The sequence below is a fragment of the Littorina saxatilis genome, linkage group LG13, assembly GCF_037325665.1.
Source record: "Littorina saxatilis isolate snail1 linkage group LG13, US_GU_Lsax_2.0, whole genome shotgun sequence".
NCBI lineage: Eukaryota > Metazoa > Mollusca > Gastropoda > Littorinimorpha > Littorinidae > Littorina > Littorina saxatilis.
The window spans coordinates 2,934,043-2,955,058 of NC_090257.1; the positions used below are offsets into that span (position 1 = coordinate 2,934,043).

Genomic DNA, 21,016 nt, shown 5'->3' on the forward strand with positions numbered 1-21,016 from the left:
TTGTTTGCGCTGTTTCGTTACTGTACGTTGTCCGTTTTTTACGGACTTGTGTGTCAGTGACTTGCGTGTTTCGCCATTTTGTTGTGTGAGTTAGTTAGCTAACTCGTGTGACTTTGCTAGTAGCTCTGCGTGCCCTCTTTCTGTTTGGGCAAGTGTAGCTTTAGTATTTTGTTGACGCGTAAGCGTGTGTGTTTACTGTGTTTTCAGTCGTTTTGACTTACGTTTCAGTAAATCTTTTTACTTTGCCACGTGTTGTTGACGTTTGTGTCAGTGTCTTGCGTGTCGCCATTTTGTTGTGTGAGTTAGTTTTCTAGCTCGTGTGACTTTGTTTGTAGCTCTCCGTGCCTCTGCTTGTGGGGCAAGTTTAGCTATAGTATTTTGTTAACGCATTAGTGCGTGTGTTTACTGAATTTTCCAGTCGTTTAGACTTATGTTTCAGTAAATTTTTTCGCGTTGCCACGTGTTGTTGTCAACATGTCTGATTCAGACAAGCGCCGTGGCAAGTCGGACCCCAAGGGGAAAATTAAGGCTAAGTCTTCCTCTTCCAAGGCAACGTTACTTGTTACAGACCAAGAGCGTAACACTTTGTTGGCTGTACCAATCTCGGCGCCTAGCGCTGTTACTACTTCTGCTTCTTTTGCGGCGCCTAGCGCTACTGTTACTTCTGCACCTGTCTCTACATCGGAGACTTCGTCTTCTTTGTTAGCACCTGGACAAGGTGCGTTGGTTTCCTCTCTGTTAAAGTCACTGGTTCCAGAAATCCGCAGCTTGGTGCAGGCAGAATTTCAGCGTTCCGTCGCCAGCAGTTCGGCGTTTCCGGCATCTGGCAGTGACGTCCGGGCATTGGCTTCCGTGTCTTTGTCCTCCACTTCCGGCTTGGAGCAGCGTCCTCCCTCTTCAGCGTCGGTTGGTAAGCAGAGCTGGTCCGATAGCCCTCGTGAGGCGCCTGGACGTTCTCCTTCGGGGGACAGCTCTTTCGCATCGGGTCACGACCGATACCTTGCTGATCTTTCATTTCCGGCGATAACCTACGAGGCCCCGGACTTGTTCGAACAGCGGCGGCAGTCGGTTTCGACTGCCGCATTTCCGGCACTTGCCGGAAGTGATGATCCGTCCGCTCCGGCACGCTACGGCGGTCGCGGCAGGATGGAGTATTCACTGACTTCCGGTCCTTCCGGATCGCGAAGTCAACCAGTGCAGTCTTCACTTCCGCATTTTGCGGTTCCGTTGACTACACTTCCGGTTTCGGCCGGAAACGCTTCTTCCTCTTCTGGTGGTTCCTTCCGGATACCAGATAGTGGATTACAGCGTGCGCCTTCCGGCTTTCAAGCGCCTAGGCTTGAGCAGGCATCACTCCACTCAGTCGGGGGAGTGACGTCAGCTCATCCAGCTCCGGTTTTTGCGGATGGTCGTCCTGCTTACCCTTTACCTTCACAGGGTTTTGGGCGGCAGGATGACGTTAGTGCTCAGGCTTTTCCGGTTTCCGGTTTGCCAGGGCATGCTTCTGCTTCCGGAACTGGTGACTTCGGTCATGGTTCCACGTGTGACTATTCTGATGCTCCATCAGTGGTCAGCGAGGAGTCGCGGGGCGTGTTTCCGTCGAAGCTCAAGTCTGTTCTTGACGTCGCGGCGGAAGTAACGTCTCGTTATTTTCCTGAAGGGGTGGTGGCTGCGGACTCTTCCGCATCATTCGTTCCTTCTGCCATGGCGGACTTCCGGCCGGCACAGGAGGATGTTTCTTCCTTCCGGTTCGCCGAGTCTCCGTCAGTGGCTTACCAACTTTCGCATTCACTGGTTCGTCCAGCACATGCGGGGAGTGGTATTCGGCCAGTGCCTGTTCCGTTACTGCTTCCTTTTGGTCCAGTTCCGGAATCAGCTCAGCAGTGGGTGGCTTCAGCTGCCCAAGCCTCTTCCTTCGTGCCTACGGCCAATAGGAAGCTTGGCATGCCCAATCAGAGCCAGAATTGGCTGGCGTCTTTTGCACTCCCTAGGGCTACCCTTCCGGTTTCCCGGGAATTGCTGCCTCTTCTGACTAAACCGATCAAGCGTGATTCGGTTTTGCCGGTTTCCGAGGCTTCCCTCCTCTCTGCTGAGGAGGTTGGACGTCGGCAGATCGAACTGTCCTCCATTGCGGAGACTCTCGTTCGGGCTCTGTCTCGGGCATTGACCGATTCGCTAGTTCCTTTCACTCTCAGTGAAGAACAGAATGCGGACGATGTCTCTGCGCTTTTGACCGCATTGGCCAAGGTCAATGAGGAACAATTGCGTCTTTCCTCCCTGCAGTACACCCAAGCGGTACTCTGCAGGAGGGATCTCTTCCTCTCGCAGTCCCAATTCACGGAGCTGGCTACTAGGGAGACCTTGAGAGTCTCCCCGGTCTCAGAGGAGTCTCTCTTCTGTCCGCTGGCACTGGATGCCAGACAGAAGGAGATTCAGTCAAACAAGGACAGTCAGTTCCTTGACTACACTCTGTAGGGGGTGAAACAGTCTCAGCCTTCTAAACAGAAGCAGGCTCAGACATCGTCTAACCCCAAGCCAGCTCAGAAGCGGCAGGCTTCGCCGGCCGCTCGTGGTGGGAAGAAGAGGACGGCATCGGGGAGGGGGCGTGGCGGCTCTGGAAGTAAGCCACACCCCCAATGAAGCGCTCCCGATCTCACCTCCCTCCCGCCCTCCACCTTGGTGATGGCGGGAGGCCCCTCCCGGGCACTTTCTCGTTGGATGTCGGTAGTAGACAGCCAATGGATTGTGGGAGTGGTGAGTTCGGGCTTCTGTCTACTCTGGCGGGAGGAAAAGGCGCCTCTTACCCGAGTGCCTCCGCGGTTCAAGCCCCCCTTCTCGCAGGAAGCACGTTCCGTCTTGCAGTCGGAAATTGCCTCCCTGGAGCAGAAGGGCGCGGTGGAGAGAGTTCGGGTCCACAGCTCCCTGGGATTTTACGGGCGTCTGGTCGCTGTTCCCAAAGCATCAGGAGGATGGCGTCCCGTGTTGGATTTATCTCTCCTCAATACTTTCTTGAGGGAGATAAAATTCAAGATGGAGACGCCAGCCTCTGTCCGAGACTCTCTCCGCCCAGGAGACTGGGTGACCTCGATCGATCTCACGGACGCATACTTTCACATTCTTATGCATCCGACCGACCGGAAATGGCTTCGTTTCCGGTGGGGAGATCAGATCTACCAGTTTCGCGCACTCCCTTTCGGGCTGTCTCTCGCACCGTGGATTTTCACCATGGTGGTGAGACAGGTCTGTGCACTGGTGAGGTCCCAGGGTATCCGTCTGCGGGCTTATCTGGACGACTGGCTCATCATGAACCAGTCCCAGAGCGGCTGTTCGCAGGATACCCTGACGGTTCTTCGAGAATCCAACTGGTTGGGGTTCTCGATCAACCGGGTAAAGTCGGAGCTGACCCCGTCACAGACATTCACTTATCTGGGGATGTCTTTCGACACGGTCGCTTGGACTGTCCAGCCTTCTCAGAGAAGGGTGGACAAGCTCCAAGCTCAGATTCGCTCCACTTTACCTCTCCTGTTGGCTTCCATCCGCTCGCTCGCCTCCATCTTGGGGCAGATGGAGTCTATGGCTCTTCTGGTTTCACTGGGCCGGGTCCACAAATGTCCGCTTCAGTTCGCGCTGAAGCCGTTTGTGGACTCTCCTCTGGTGGACTGGGACGCCCTCATCCCTTTGCAGGGATGGTTCCAGTCTGCGACCCTTCCGTGGTTGCACACGGAGTGGGTCTGCAGAGGTGTTCCGATCGTCGTGCCCCTCCCCGACCTGGACCTCTTTACAGATGCGTCCAGGGAGGGATGGGGGGCACATACAGATCTTCAGACTCCTCCCTTTCCGTTACTCAGCCGAGTAATCCGGAAAGCGGAGATGGAGGAGCCGGCCCTTCTTCTTCTGGTCGCTCCTCTGTGGCCGTCGCAGGTCTGGTTTCCAGATCTTCTTCGGCTTGCCCAAGGGCCCCCCATTCCTCTCGCACTCGTGCGAGGGGAACTAGTGCAGCCCCGAACAGGCATTCCACACGAGGAGCCCAGTCTTCTGAAGCTTCACGTGTGGAAGTTGTTCGGGACTCGCTGAAGCGCTCTGGGGCGTCGTCTTTGACTCTGGACTTGGTGGCTCGCTCGCATAGAGCGTCCACCTCTTCAGTTTATGCTTCCCACTGGAAGGCATGGACTGCCTGGTGTTCAGCTAGAGGGGTGAGTTCGGTGGCTCCGCGCTCTATTCAGGTCGCTAACCACCTCTCTTTCATGTCTTCACAGGGCGCCTCAGTCTCCTCGTTGAGGGTCCGGCGCTCCGCTATTTCGGCGACTCTTCAGCAGATTGGTCGTTCTGTTCGAGTCGGGGGCGTTATAGCTGCAGTCATTAAAGGGGCTGCTCTTAAGGAAGCTAAAGCTCGTTTGCCCGCTCCCAAGTGGGACTTGTTTTTAATCCTGGAATTCCTTCGTTCTGCGGATTTTGAGCCTTTAAGCGAGGCCAGTCTGTTCAATGTCACTCGCAAAGCGCTGTTTCTCCTTTTGTTGGCTACGGCCCGACGGGGTAGCGAGGTCCACGCCCTGTCGGGTCAGCCTGGAGATATCTCCTTTGAGCCGGACGGTTCCGCATCTTTGCGTTTCCGGCCTGATTTCCTGGCCAAGAATCAGTCTCCGGGGCAGGCCTCTCCGCTGGTTAGAGTTAAGGCTCTGACCAGCGCGTTGGCCCCGGGTGACCCCGATTCGGTCAATTGCCCTGTGAGGGCACTTCGTCTGTACTTAGCCCGGACTCAGCCGATTCGGTCTAGTTCTCAGAAGTTGTTGTTTATCTCTCTCCTTACTAGGCGCGAGAAAGATTTGTCGAAGGTAACGTTGGCCCGGTGGGTGTCCTCGCTCATCAAGCAGGCTTATGAGTGGAGGCGCACAAAGAGGGGGGGGGTTATGCCCTCCTTGCCACTTGACTCGGCCCGAGCCCATGAGACGAGGGCGTGGGCATCCTCTCTGGCAGTTCTGCGCTCCAGACGTCTAGAGGAGGTGCTGACAACTGCGTATTGGCGTTCCGAAGATGTTTTCATAAACTTTTATCTTCGGGACGTCACAGCTCTTCGACAGGATGGCTCCAGAGGCCTTCCAGCGCTCATAGCAGCAGGCCAGTTCCTGTCCAGATCTTGATGGTGAGTTTTGATTCATTTCTAGCCCACCGCCTTGTTGATGTTATCTGCTAATGTGATTCGGAGTAAGAATATGATATTAAATGGAAAATTTCCTAAATAAATTATCATTTAATTAATATACTTACCCGAATCACATACTGTATTCCCTCCCACCTGCCCCGCTTATGGTTTTAAGATTTTTTTAAAGCCGTATGATAATAGGCACGTGTTCCTAGAGGAAGTGACGTGGCATACACCCGTATGGGAGGTAACTCCCGGTGTACTGGCCCATTACCAAAGCTACTTTCACTTTCGTTTTGGTGATGGGGTTGCTTCCCTTTAAATTCTTTAGCCGGGTAAGCGTTTTTCAGTGATAAGCATCTCAGGTGACTCAATGCTAATGTGATTCGGGTAAGTATATTAATTAAATGATAATTTATTTAGGAAATTTTCCATTTAATGGCAAACTTGGAGCTCAGATGACAGCAAATTGCACAATTTGGGTTCTTTGGAGAATTTGTGTTTTTTTTGGGGGGGGGGGGGGGGTTGGGGGGGCATGCCCCCGGACCCCCTAGTAAGGCTAGGCGCTTCGTGCCGTCGACTTTAATATTACTTACAAAATTTCAGCCTTTTTTACTTTTTTCAATTCCCATGCCTGACTTTAGAAAGGATGCAGTCATATCCAACATAGTATCATGACCTGTTTTGGGATCATAATACACTTGTGTCAGCTACATTGTACTTGCAATCATTGGTCAGTGAGGATCAAGAAGAAGAATCTTGTTGTCAGGGAAATGGCTACATTAAAATCTTGGAAGTATCTGTTTAGAGGATGAAGTATTGAAATGCTCTGTTATTTCTTGTGAAAAAAGAATTCTCTGGTCTTGCAGGAAACGCTCCAAGAAGGGAGACAAAGGGGGCAAAGGTTTGCGGCACTTCTCCATGAAGGTGTGCGAGAAAGTTCAGAAAAAGGGCGTCACATCCTATAACGAGGTTGCTGATGAGCTGGTAGCAGAGTTCAGTGACCCGCGAAACATCTCACCATCAGACCAGGCGCTGGTGAGTCATTTATTACTTACGCAAAGCATAGCAAACACATTTGAGTACTCGGATAGAATTGTGTTTTGCAGATGCAATAAAACAGGCGGTTTTGTCACTGCTATCGTAGTCTCCGAGCTGTACCCAATTAAAAGAAGGATGAGAAGTTTGTATCAGTTTCGTCTGTGTATGACCTCTTCAACTGTCCTTACCACTTGATTTCTTGTCTGATATTTTCAAACAAAACCTGGTTTTGTCACTGCTATCGTACAGACTCCGAACTGTACCCAATTAAAACAAGAATGAGACGTTTGTATCAGTTTCGTCTGTGTATGACCTCTTCAACTGTCCTTACCACTTGATTTCTATCCCAATAACTTCACACACAAACTGTTGAAAAAAAAAGTTAGTGGGAATGGTGTATCAGACCATCAGATTGAAGTACATATTTGAAATACTTTGCAGGCGTACGACCAGAAGAACATCAGACGGCGAGTGTACGACGCGCTCAATGTGTTGATGGCCATGAACATCATCTCCAAGGAGAAGAAAGAAATCCGCTGGATCGGCTTGCCAACCAACTCCGCCCAGGAGTGTCACAACTTGGAGCAGGAGCGACAGAGACGCGCTGAGCGCATCAAGCACAAAACACAGCAGCTACAGGAACTTATATTGCAGGTGAGGCCTTGTTTGGTGCTGTGATTTTGTCATTCCGTCTGTCCACCTGAATTTATGGGATCCAGGGGAGAAGGGGTCTTTTTGTTCATTTTCAGGTTAATCTCTCTCTCTGCTTTGTTGCAGATGTGTGATCATGAAAACGCATTTATGTAGAGGTAGATGAACCTACGCACGCACGCACACACACATATTTATATGACACATGTATATGACACACATACCTCTGCTTCTCTCTCTGTCATTCTCCTATCTCAGCCTGCATTTAGTGCAATGGTCCTCAGGTTTGACAGAGAGTGGTATATAGTTGTTCAGCACAATATTCAGTACTTATGCATAAGATTAACAAATTGTCTTTTCTCACTGTGCAGCAAATTGCCTTCAAGAATCTGGTGGAGAGAAATCGAGAGCGTGAAAAGGCCCAGGGTGCACCTGCAGCCAACTCGGCCATTCAGCTTCCCTACATCATTGTTAACACAAGCAAGAAAACTGTCATTGACTGCAGTATATCCAATGACAAGTGAGTGTTCTCCTTCTTCTTTCTCAAACTTGCGTCGGTCCTGCATAGCGGCTATTAGCCATATCCAGACCTGGGAACCCATACGATTTTGCCGAATTTTGTACGCATGATTGTCGAGCGTACGGTCAGTGGGAAAAAAATACGACGAGAAAAATTCCTGGACTACTTTTCTTTACAAGCCCATCCTGACCGCCGTCGAAAAAAATATAATCGGATCGTGTCAATCAATCAAAACAACCAGGCAAACGAAAGTACGGTATTTGGCGAAATCGGCTCCGAGAATAAATAAGTGAAACAAAGAAGAAAAGTGAAAAAGTTTGAAAAAAAATATCACACACACAATTTGTAACCAACACACACATGCAGTCCCGCCCAGAATAAGCTTTTTTGGGATGATTTACGACTTTTGCGCACATTTCGAGCAGACAAAAACACAACTATCGCAAGACACAAAAAACGAAATCTCGGGCGCGCGAGATCTTGATACACCCGGTGTGTGTTTCTCTGTACGCTTGTCACGACAACTTGACAAACGAAGATTTGCGAAAGAAAGAGAAAAGCGCCGAGTCTTGAGTAGAGAGCTAATAAAGTACCGGTAATCGCTAATTGAGCGAGATGAAAATCCGCGGCGACTTCCATTAGGTGAATGCTATTCAAGTTAAGTTAGCGTTTTAGCCGCATCTTTTTATTAGCCGCAATGCGATTTTTTTTTTTTTTTTAAAGTCGCGGCTTGTAGTCCGTCAAATACGGTACAGTTTGTGTCAGTAAAAATTGAAAAAAACATTTGTTTTAAATGTATAGGTAAACTTAATTAACGCTGTGACGGACGCGCATGAGGCATGTTTTAATCATGGATGTGCAAACGCTGTGTGGAGTACGCTCATTTTTTTGAAAATACACCAAGTTTGTTTGAGAATACTCAGAGTGCAAAACAGGGGTTCCCAGATCTGCATATCAGTCAGCCGAAATGTTGCCCTAGTGTTCTTGTTTTCGATCTTTGCGTCAGAAGGTGCGCCATGCTTCTAAATTCATTAGTATGTGCCAACCTTAGCAGCAGAAAGTTAGCTAAAGTAGTGTTACTACTTTTGATATTGTTTCTGTTTCCAGATACAAGGCTGTCATGTTTTCTTCTTCTTTGATCTTACATCATATCATGCAACCTGCATCTGAATTCATCAGAATGTCTAATCGTCAGCTCCAAAAAATTTAATGGAATATTGAGAACCATTGTTGTGTGCTTCAGATGAAATAATTTGACCACTTCTACCTTGTTTCTGCTTCCAGATATGAATACCTGTTCAAGTTTGACAACACGTTTGAAATTCACGACGACATCGAGGTGCTGAAACGCATGGGGATGGCGCTGGGTCTGGAGAAAGGAGCGTGCACTGCAGACAGCTTAGCCAAGGCCACCAAGATGGTGCCCAAAGTCCTGGAGCCCTACGTTATAGGTGAGGCCTTACCCAGTGATGGCGCTAGTAATTTTGTCAAACCGGTACGCAAGCTTTTATGATGAAAACAGTCCCGAAAAAAATGGTAGGCTGGTCATTGGAACCAGTAAGAGTCCAACTCAGAGTACTGGTTTTGTTGTTGTACCAGCGAAAAAAACACCGGTAGTTCTAACAATCAACCGGTATAGTCATACCGGCAGCCAATTTTGTTCCGGTATTTTTTCATTTCAACCGGTAAAATACCGGTAATTACCGGTTAACGCCAATACAGCTTACCCTTGTGTGATAATGTTCGTCCTTCGTTTTGGAAGATGACCGCAGACTTATGGTATGCTTGGATGTCTGGTCTGGGGTTCCTGATAGCTCAGTGTGTAGAGCACTGGACTGGGGTTCCTGATAGCTCAGTGTGTAGAGCACTGGACTGGGGTTCCTGATAGCTCAGTGTGTAGAGCACTGGACTGGGGTTCCTGATAGCTCAGTGTGTCGAGCACTGGACTGGGGTTCCTGATAGCTCAGTTTGTAGAGCACTGGACTGGGGTTCCTGATAGCTCAGTTTGTAGAGCACTGGTCTGGGGTTCCTGATAGCTCAGTGTGTAGAGCACTGGACTGGGGTTCCTGATAGCTCAGTGTGTAGAGCACTGGACTGGGGTTCCTGATAGCTCAGTGTGTAGAGCACTGGACTGGGGTTCCTGATAGCTCAATTTGTAGAGCACTGGTCTGGGGTTCCTGATAGCTCAGTGTGTAGAGCACTGGACTGGGGTTCCTGATAGCTCAGTGTGTAGAGCACTGGACTGGGGTTCCTGATAGCTCAGTGTGTAGAGCACTGGACTGGGGTTCCTGATTGCTCAGTGTGTAGAGCACTGGTCTGGGGTGCCTGATAGCTCAGTGTGTAGAGCACTGGACTGGGGTTCCTGATAGCTCAGTGTGTAGAGCACTGGACTGGGGTTCCTGATAGCTCAGTGTGTAGAGCACTGGACTGGGGTTCCTGATAGCTCAGTGTGTCGAGCACTGGACTGGGGTGCCTGATAGCTCAGTGTGTAGAGCACTGGACCAGGGTTCCTGATAGCTCAGTTTGTAGAGCACTGGACTGGGGTTCCTGATAGCTCAGTGTGTAGAGCACTGGTCTGGGGTTCCTGATAGCTCAGTTTGTAGAGCACTGGACTGGGGTTCCTGATAGCTCAGTTTGTAGAGCACTGGTCTGGGGTTCCTGATAGCTCAGTGTGTAGAGCACTGGTCTGGGGTTCCTGATAGCTCAGTGTGTAGAGCACTGGTCTGGGGTTCCTGATAGCTCAGTGTGTAGAGCACTGGACTGGGGTGCCTGATAGCTCAGTGTGTAGAGCACTGGTCTGGGGTGCCTGATAGCTCAGTGTGTAGAGCACTGGACTGGGGTGCCTGATAGCTCAGTGTGTCGAGCACTGGACTGGGGTGCCTGATAGCTCAGTGTGTAGAGCACTGGACCAGGGTTCCTGATAGCTCAGTTTGTAGAGCACTGGACTGGGGTTCCTAGGGTCACGGGTCAACTTTATGTGCAGACTTCGAGACGGTATCCATGTTCCACTCCTGTGTCACCACTGTGGCATGAAAAAGACCCTGGTCAATCTGCCATAAAGTGCAGGTGGCTGATTACACCTAAACACGCGCACACCTGGGTAGCGCCACTCTGTTGCTGCTAGCTTTCCACTACGAGGAAGCAACCCGAATTTCCCAGCGATGGGACAATAAAGTTATGAAAATGGAAATGGTTCCAGATATGACGGGTTCAGCTGCTTGGGTACTGGCTGCTCTGGTTTCCGGAGTGTACGCTTTTGCTCTGCGATACGAGTTCTTCTGTCTTCCGCGGTCTGGGCACCAGTATGAATGAGACCAAGCCATTTTTATCTGTCTTGAGTAAGCTGCTTCCAGGAGTCGACCTGAATGTCAAGATTTTTCAGATATGCTTTTAGCGTGTCCTTGAATCTTTTTTTTGCCCTCCAACTAGTTTTCCCTGTCAGAGTTTACCACAAAGAAGCTGCTTTGGGAGACAAATATAGAGAAAACAGATCAGTCTGGAGAAGGGTTTGTGCCCTCGGGTCCCTCTAAAGACTGTCACAGTCAAGGACTTGAAAGGAAACGATTTAATCTGGCTTAAGATATTAAGCATAAAGAACAAACACTGAGAAAAAGTTCTTGCCAACCAATCCACCTAGTCTATGTCAGATATAATTATAAATAAATGAAATTGGATAAAAAAATAATAAGCAGCAAGCACTAACAAAAAAGTTTCCAATGATTAAATCAACCTGGTCTATGTATACTGTTCAAAAAAAGAAACGCATAGTTGCTACTTGCCAAATTTGTTTTATTTTTCGAAAAAATTAACAGAAAATCCAATATTTAGATTATTTGTTTGAAATTTGGTATGGACACAGTTGAATGCACACACAGTTCATTTGCATCTTCAAATCAATCAGTCAATCAATACGATTGGGTGCCGAGGCTGTCAAGTCAGTAGGGGGTGTGACTGCCTTGAGCAGCAACAACTGCCCGGCACCTTCTGGGCATGGACTGGATCAGATGCCGGATATCTTGCTGTGGGATGGTGTCCCACTCCTCCTGAAGTGCCTGCAATAGATCGCGGTGATTTGCCGGCGCTTCTTCTCGCCTGCGCACACGTCTGTCCAATTCATCCCAGAGGTGTTCTATCGGGTTCATGTCTGGCGACATGGATGGCCAGGGAAGCACCTGGACATGGTGGTCGGTGAGGAACTGGGTGGTGAGTTGTGCTGTGTGCGGGCGAGCGTTGTCCTGCTGGAATATGGCATCCTGGTCAGCCAGAAGAGGAAGGGCGTGTGGGCGCAGAATTTCCTCCACGTATCGCTGGGCAGTTATGTGCCCTTGGACGTGCACCAGGGTGCTCCTTCCAGCGGTATTGATCGCCCCCCACACCATGACGCCTCCACCACCATGAACGGGTGCCTCATCCACACAGTTGGGCGCGTAACGTTCGTTTACTCTCCGGTAGACCCTCCTCCGACCATCATGTCGCTGGAGCAGGAAGTAGGACTCGTCGCTGAACCACATGTGTCTCCAGTGATTCCGGACGGTCCAGCGAAGGTGCTGGTTGCCCCACTGCACTCGGTTCTGGCGATGGCGGCGGGTGAGGACAGCTCCTCTGTGAGGTCTGCGAGCTCTCAAACCAGCTTCATGCAGGCGGTTCCGCACGGTCTGGTCCGATAATCGGTGTGGCCCGGGGAGAGCCTGGACAGAAGATGAGGCCGACAGGAAACGATTCCGGAGGTGGCGGAGCCGTATGAAGCGGTCGTGAGCAGCAGTTGTCGCCCTTGGTCTTCCCGCTCGTGGCAAGTCAGCAACGGAGCCAGTGGCTTGAAACCTGACCCACAGTCTACTGATGGTGCTCTGGGACACGTGGAAGTGCCTGGCGATTGCACTTTGACTTTGGCCTGCTTGTAAACGACCCAATGCAATTTGGCGGTCTTCTCTGCTCAATCGGGCCATCTTTCGTCGCTGAATTGTCGTCTGATTTCTTTGTGGCGAACAATCCGCTTTTATGGGTTTTGGAAGACATGGTGAGAGCTCAATATTCCCCGAGTTTCACGAGATTACACTGAAGCATGACGAGTGGTCATGCCAAATGAGCAATTTTGACATTGTAGCCACTGATAACGCATGCGTCACGTGCAGAGCTCACTTGTGGCAATGGACGAAAGGTCGACGACCAGAAAAACATTTTCTGCAGTTTGGTGGATATCCTTGTAGCCATATAACTAAATTAACCAAATATTACAAGCTATGCGTTTCTTTTTTTGAACAGTATATAAAAATCTTGTGAGAAACATATTTGGTGAATTCTTCCTGTAGGCATACACTAAGACCAAAGCATTTTTCTGCTTTTCAGATATGGCAACAGGGAACACATCTTTTACGCTCAGCTCTGGTGGGATTCGACCCGTGGACCCATTGACAGTGGGTTCACAGCAATCTCAGTGAGTATTAGGTTCATTCGCTGTTATCTGCATGACACGCTAGAGAAATTAATTTGTTTATCTTCATTCAGTCTCGTTTTCTCTTTTCTCTGTTTTGCAATCTCTTGAATTAGTCCTGTGCTAGGTTCATCGCAACACAGAAATGAATGCTCACTCTTCTTTCAGTAGGTGATGTCACTTCCACAGGGCTAATTCAGGAGAGAACCTTTTTCTGTACAGGTAAATGATAAAGGGAAACTGGCGTAAGTTGTAGTTTTAAGCATTAAACAGATGATAGAGGGGGTTAGGTCAGATTTGCTGTCTTTTTTTCTGTGGTTGCTCATGGCATCAAACATATTTGATTGTAGGATGAAAAACGGTCGGGATAGCCATATCGGTTGAAGTGACTTAACACCATAAAGAGTGTTATTGTGAAAAGCAGTTTGTTTGTTTGTTCATGGGCTGAAACTCCCACGGCTTTTACGTGTATGACCGTTTTTACCCCGCCATTTAGGCAGCCATACACCGCTTTCGGAGGAAGCATGCTGGGTATTTTCGTGTTTCTATAACCCACCGAACTCTGACATGGATTACAGAATCTTTTTCGTGCGCACTTGGTCTTGTGCTTGCGTTTACACACGGGGGTGTTCGGACACCGAGGAGAGTCTGCACACAAAGTTGACTCTGAGAAATAAATCTCTCGCCGAACGTGGGGACGAACTCACGCTGACAGCGGCCAACTGGATACAAATCCAGCGCGCTACCGACTGAGCTACATCCCCGCCCGTGAACAGCAGTAAAAGCTCTGCATGTTTCTGTGTCTCCTTTTTACATTTAGTCAAGTTTGTGTGTGGTGTGTGTGTGTGTGTGTGTGTGTGTGTGTGTGTGTGTGTGTGTGTGTAGAGCGATTTAGAGAAAACTACTGGACCGATCTTCATGAAATTTTACATGGGAGTTCCTGGGTATGATATCCCCAGACGTTTTTTTCATTTTTTTGATAAATGTCTTTGATGGTGTCATATCCGACTTTTCTTGAAAATTTGAGGCGGCACTGTCACGCTCTCATTTTTAAACCAAATTGGTTGAAATTTTGGTCAAGTAATCTTCGACGACGCCCAGACTTTGGTATTGCATTTCAGCTTGGAGGCTTAGAAATTAATTAATGAGTTTGCTCATTAAAGTTGTCATTAAAATCCATTTTTCGCAAACAGATTTAAAATTGATTGCATCGTATTCTTCATCACATTCTGAATCTAAAAATATATACATATGTCATGTTTACTCTTAAAATGTGATCACAATTAACGAAAATAGATTAATTAGTCTTACGATTAGAATTTAAGAAATCGATCCAAAAATGATTTCATCTTATTCTTTATCGTTTCCTGATTCCAAAAACATATAGATATGATAGGTTGTATTCAAAACAAGCTCAGAAAGTTAACACGAATACAGAAAAGCGCGCTTTCCTGCTTAGCACAATACGCTACCGCGCTATTCTGGCGTGTGCATATCGCTGCGTTTGGCACGGGGGAGGTGAGCAATTTCCTTCTCGCGGGGATTGACGAAGCTGTACTGTCTTGGTGAAAAAAATTCAGTGTGTTTAGTTTCATTCCGTGAGTTCGACAGCTTGACTAAAATGTAGTAATTTTGCCTTACGCGACTTGTTTTTTTCTTTCTTATTATTTTCATTTCTAAATTGTGATTGAATACAAAATATGTATAATTGTTCGGTAGTTGCATACAGCTAGTCCAATATTTTGTGGCAATTTTTGTGTGACTGGTGCTGCCAACAGGTTTTCCACACACTGCAAAAGCTTGTGTAAATGTCATAGTTTTCAAGCAAAGGACACATTTGTGTACCTGCCAGTGTCGGAGACTCACAATAACTATTTTTTTATGTGAGCGCTTTTTTTCCAACTCTGTAACGATTTTTTGTCAGCTTTGAGCATATGATGGTGTTGAAAGTAAAGTGTTACTATCAGGTGAACCTCGCTTTCGAAAACTACATACCAAATGGGGGGAAAATCGTACATACAGCCGGACCTGTCCTGGCGACCACCTCTCGATAACTGTTGTGCCCCAAAAGACATTCTTGTGCTGTGCTCTGTGAGAGGGATTTTCTTTGTGCTTAATATTATTTTGTTTGGACCTAGCTATTGATGTGTACATTGTTGTTAAACAGTTGTTTGTTGTATGTTTACCAGGGTTTGCTAGTGTGTGATAGGGTTCGTGTCCGTCTGAAGATGTTAGTTTCTTTGTTAGTCCTGTGTTGACAACTCTTCGACAAGCGCTTAGAATACCCACGGAATACGCGCTATATAAGCTTCATATTGATTGATTGATTGAACTACCATTTGCCCATTGCGACCACCCCAGAAGATCCCTGACAAGGTTTTTTTCTGAAAAATGTGCCTTTCCATAGCAACCACCTGTCTTATAACGACCACATTTGGGCAAGCCCTCAAGTGGTCATTATAGTCAGGTTCAACTGTATGAATATATCTGTTTGAGCAACATTTTTGTGTCCATTCCGTTTCTGCCATCTAGTCCTCTAAACACCAACTTCCATCCACAGATACTGTCAAACCAGTAGCACCAGCACCGGCACCAGCACCAGCTCCCACGCCCCGCCCTACCTCGCCTACCACTCCGAGTCCCAGGACTCCGAGATCCTGGCCGCGTCTCTCTCGCGCCAGTCCAGCTCCGGATCCTACGACCAGAACTCACGCTCCGCCATCGACACCCCCTCCAACTTCTCCGAGGAGGAGGAGGACAGCGATTCCGACGCCTCCAGTCCTGTCGACTTGGGCTGAAGGGAAACGGGGAGAGAAGGGGGGTGGGAGGGTGGATGGTGCCTGGAAGAGGTACAGTGGTACCTGAGATAAAAAGGACACCCCTTGGTGGAGACGATAACGCAACGAACATCTTAGTGTTTCCTTTCAAAGGAGGTGTTCTTTCATCGGAAGGGCCGCGTATCGCAAGCACCACTGTAGCAGAGACTGAGAGAGACGCATGACTGTTTGTCTTGAAACGATTGGAGGGAGGATGCATGGGGAGAGAGAGGTATGGCGGAGAGAGAAAAAAAGTTGGGGTGGGGGGTATGTTGACTGGAGACTTGTTATTGACTGCAGCTTGATACTGCCATATTATGGAATTGACAGACGTGTCTTTGCTCCACGCGTTGCAGTGGCTTTGTCTACACTCACTGGTTTTTCAGACGCTTCCATGTGTTCTTGGGTGTGTGTGTGTGTGTGTGTGTGTGTCTGTGCGAATACCTGCATGCATGTATGTAACCAAGAAGACGAGCAAAGCGCTTGTTTAGTAAGTGTGTTATTTAACAGTGAATGGTAAGCAAATCAACATTTCAACTGAATTTAGCAGTTTACAAGTTACAAACTAAGCAAATCAACATTTCAACTGAATTTAGCAGTTTACAAGTTACAAACTAAGCAAATCAACATTTCAACTGAATTTAGCAGTTTACAAGTTACAAACTAAGCAAATCAACATTTCAACTGAATTTAGCAGTTTACAAGTTACAAACTAAGCAAATCAACATTTCAACTGAATTTAGCAGTTTACAAGTTACAAACTAAGCAAATCAACATTTCAACTGAATTTAGCAGTTTACAAGTTACAAACTAAGCAAATCAACATTTCAACTGAATTTAGCAGTTTACAAGTTACAAACTAAGCAAATCAACATTTCAACTGAATTTAGCAGTTTACAAGTTGCAAACTAACCAAATCAACATTTCAACTGAATTTAACAAGTTGAAAACTTAGTGTAGAACTGTGAGGGTACAAAATAATTAAAGTTGTGTAATTTTTTTCTGAATCAAACTCTTGAGACGGAACAATTTTGCAATGAAAGGAACCTTCAGAATCTTGAGAACGTCAGTTCCTGCTGTCTTTGATGTGTGGTAAAATAAATAAAAATAAATAATACGAGAATTTATAACGCGCACATCTCACCACAAAGCGACCCAAGGCGCACTCATACACATTCTTTCGCATTCCTGGAGCTCCTTTCAACAACGCGTGAACAGAACTCAGGATGGTGGGTATTTTCGTGTTTCTATAACCCACTGAACTCTGACATAGATTACAGGATCTTTTCCGTGCGCACACGAAGGTGGATACGGCACTAGTTCAAAACCATGTCTTTGTTGAATTTATGATTGTTGCAGTCGTTAGATAGAAAAAAGAAATGAACCAAAGTGTTCAGTGTTGAAAGAAAGCCTGTTGAAAGAAAGCCTGTTGAAAGAAAGCCTGTTGAAAGAAAGCCTGTTGAAAGAAAGCCTGTTGAAAGAAAGCCGGTTGAAAGAAGAATGAAGAGAAAGGAGAGCGAGTTTTTTATTGTTGTAACATTCGTTTATTTTTATTTGTCATTTGCGCACAATAATGCATCATTTAGACAAAAGCAATCTCTGTGAGGTTGTGCAAGTTGATGATAACTTGATTATTGGTTCAAATCATGTGACTCGCAAACAGTAAACAGCTGCTCGCCATGGTTTGTGGCCAATTAATGATGCGAAGTATTTATGTAGTCTAGGCTTTGCTGCTGTTTAGAGGTGCATCGTGTATTTCTTTTTGAGTCATGTAGAAACCTTGTAGTAATTATAAGGTTAGAAAATTAATCTGTATACTGAATGATTAATTATCACTTGAAACCATGATCGAGAGATACAGCGTCACACTTACTATGCTGAATGGAGTGATTCTTGTTTGTATGTTTGTATGATCATGCAGGGGTTGAAATGTCTACGCCTTTATTCTGTATGAGTGTAGTGTTCGGCTGAATAATAAGCAAACAGCTTCTCTCGCTAAATGAAAAAGGTTTTGTAAATGGTTTTACAAATGGTATGACTGAGATGAAAGTGTTTGAAAAAGACTGGATCGCTGACATTTGAAGCGGAACTCTGTTGAATAAGGTGGGATTTGGCTCTAACGTGAGGTACCTCGTTTTTCGATTCTGCTTGAAAATTCACAGAATAATTCACACAAATACATGTTGATGCATGAAGGAGTTTGTGTACAGTTTGTATGTGTGCTGAATGATTCACTTGACAAAGTAAATGTGTTGCGCTACTCAAACGTTAACATAGTGCGTGCATGTATGGTTTGTGTTGGCATGCTTGATACAGTGAATGCCTTTCCCCAATGTGCAGCTGCCGGCTTGGGAATATCAAACTCTTTGTATCTATCTCATTGGACAGCTATGTATAAATAATGGCAGGATTGCATGAGAGTGGCAGTGTTTATTATTGTTGTTCCTCATTCTTCCTCATATTAACATGTGTTTCCTCGTGCACGGAAATGTAAGTGAAAAAACAAAAATGTGTTAAAAAGTAACCTAACAAACGCACCAATTTTGGGGGGGGGTGTGTTGGCCCGCAAGACCCTCCCTGCATTTGGTCACATACCATAAATGAACAGCCTTGGTGCACAATGGGAATTTTTTGATGAATTAAAAGGGGGTGCCACTCTATCCAAAATACAAAACAATCACTCCTGGCCCAATTAGAAAGCACGCTGCACTTGCATTCTGTGTGTCTGTGCCTGCGAATTGCACAGTGCCACTGTATCCAACATACTTCTTCTTCTTCTTCGTCGTTCGCTTATTGTTGTCTGTCATGTGAGCGTAGATGCGTTGTGCTGCCGTTACGCGCCTGACAAGTCAGGCCCAGCACATCCGACTTCAGCTTGTTTTCATATCAGTGTTCGCTCTCCTAGATTGATTGCTTTACCGGGCTGCCGAGTTAAATCTACCCGTTTTCTGGATGGCCGTCGCATCTTCCGCATCCATGCTGACGCCCTGAGCTGTCCAGTCTGCTGTTGTATTCGCCTTCGGTGCCAGGTTGTGGGCATATCTGTCCTGTTGCCACCTCTGCCGGATGTGTTCCCCTAGCAAGTTGGATGTGACATGGGGGTGACATGGGGGTTTCAGCTAATGGGTCCAACCCCCCAGGTTTGTCTTCAGAGTTTTCCTTCTCCTAGGAATGCTGCCTACCTTGGCTAACGAGTCGTTCCTACCCAGCGCTTGTGGAAGCAGCAGTAACATGGGGTATCCTCGTCCGCCCAGCCAGCCGTTGGGAGCAAGCTCCTCGTCCGCCTGTCTGACCGTTGGGATGGGTGACTAGACGTCCTCTTCCGCCTTCGCTGCCGTTGGGAGTTCACTCTCCTCTTCCGCCAGTTCCGCCGTTGGGATGTCTAGTCTTGGTATTTCACCCATATCTGGGGATTTGTTTCATGGGCACCAGGGCGTATCCACACACGGGTGGGCCTGCGTACCGCACGTACGGAGAAAATCTCCTCCGCGCCCTTGCATTTTAGCCTGGGAGCATAGGGCTCCCAGTTTCCACCCAACACCACGTGGAGGCAATGCATAGGACTTGTTGGTGAGGGGCTAGCCGGCAGAAGAGACCTACGCGGATGGCTGCTCTCTTTTCGACCGGTGCTGCATGCAGCTTTGGCTAGCCAGCGATGAAGGCTGAAAGCGGATGCGACACTTAAGCACATGTATGTCAACGCCAACACGCTTGAGACGCATCACACAACCATTTGGGCTGGGTATCCAACATACAAAACAATCACTTCTGGCCCATTTAGAAAGTATGTTGCACTTGCTATCTGTGCCTGCGAATTGCACAGTGCCACTGTATCCAACATACAAAACAATCACTTCTGGCCCATTTAGAAAGTATGTTGCACTTGCTATCTGTGCCTGCAAATTGCATCACCATCACTATTTCTCCCTCGTTTGAATTTTTTTATACGTTTTTTTTGCAATTGCATTTTTGTTTCGGTGCAGAAGGAAACACGGCTTTATAGACCCACAGCCAGGAGGGGGCTTTTGCATGCATGTGCAGCTGTGTGTGTTCCTTAACGTTATGACCGATCTGTACAGTTCTCGGTGTTTGCCCTTCACCATGCCCTGTTAACTTTACTGCAGTGTGTGTGTGTGTGTGTGCATGCGTGTGTGTGTGCATGCGTGTGTGTGTGTGTGTGTGTGTGTGTGTGCATGCGTGTGTGTGTGTGTGTGTGTGTGTGTGTGTGCATGTGTGTGTGTGCGTGCATGCATGTGTGAATGTGAGTGTGTGGGTATGTTTGAGTGTGTGCGTATGTGTGTGTGTGAAATTGCAGACGAGGTGCAAAAAACGTTTTGACCATTTGAAACCTACATGTATCAAACCACGTTATTGAAGTAGTGGGTAGAAGATTTTAGGGGGTGGGGACGGGGGAGTCTGGATGATCAGTTAATCTCAGAGCCCTGTCATTGGATGTTGCATGGTGAATGCAGAGAAGAGCTTCTAGTACTATTTGCTTATATGATAACAATGACTCTTGCTAGGATAAGCTTACTTCAACCGCGAAACAAGCAGGAAATGCTTGAGTAGAAGCTATGAATGATTGTCAGAAAAAGTAAAGCAGTGACTAATTGACCTCTGTATGGAAGCACACATTTCTCATGTTAAAATGGACATTTGTGACCCTCCACCACGGAATGAGTCGCAAGTCACCTTTGCATGATTTTCATATTTTTACATTTTTCTGAAGAGTTTTTTATGCTCTATCCAGTGGTGAAAACCGTTTTAGTTATAAGCCTGTGACTAAGGTGACCCTCACACTGTTACCAGACACTCCTCGGACTTTTATTAAGCCTAGCGCAGAACCGCGCGAGGTGACATGCAACTCATTTCGTGGTGGAGGGTCACATTTGTGCAGAAAAGAACATGACATGTAAAGGAAAAAAAGCGTTGAAGGTTTGCCAGAAAACATAAGACAGCTTTTATTTTTTTATTTCTCTGTGGAAGCACAAACTGATAGCCTGTGTCTAAACATATGCATGATTAACATTTTTGAAACATTTGTTTAAATTGGACCTTTTTTCCAGAGCAGTTTCATTACTTCTTTTCATATCTGTTGCTGATATCCCAGCATTGACTTCTCTCATTGTTGTGTGCAAATGGAAAGGAAAAGGAGATGCAACAGCGGCATTTTTATAATATTCTTTCCACATTTCAGTTGAACTGCCTACAGTGCATTGACACCAGAGACTGTTTCACTTGCGTTGTTTCACTACCAGTTGAATGGACACAAAAATGTCAAATATCACAGGGAAGAATTCTTGGTCACAAAGTTAATTTGATGGTAATGTAATGACCAGGCATGGGAATTGTCCACCGAATATTTTTTTTGTTCCGCCAAAAAAGCAAAAGTCCGCCGAAAAAATAAAGGGGGGGGG

At 47.1% G+C, this 21,016-nt stretch overlaps 1 protein-coding gene across 1 annotated transcript in view; it reads left to right on the forward strand.

Annotated features, from left to right (window-relative positions):
- Positions 1 to 18,365, forward strand: part of LOC138946278 (transcription factor Dp-1-like) — a 36,989-nt gene extending 18,624 nt beyond the window's left edge. Inside the window, exons 6-11 of the mRNA XM_070317821.1 lie at positions 6,010 to 6,178; positions 6,623 to 6,835; positions 7,204 to 7,352; positions 8,637 to 8,803; positions 12,699 to 12,786; positions 15,344 to 18,365. Of these exons, the coding sequence (XP_070173922.1) occupies positions 6,010 to 6,178; positions 6,623 to 6,835; positions 7,204 to 7,352; positions 8,637 to 8,803; positions 12,699 to 12,786; positions 15,344 to 15,581 (1,024 nt within the window). The 3' untranslated portion in view covers positions 15,582 to 18,365. The remainder of the gene's footprint in view (positions 1 to 6,009; positions 6,179 to 6,622; positions 6,836 to 7,203; positions 7,353 to 8,636; positions 8,804 to 12,698; positions 12,787 to 15,343) is intronic.
- Positions 18,366 to 21,016: the final 2,651 nt, after the last annotated feature.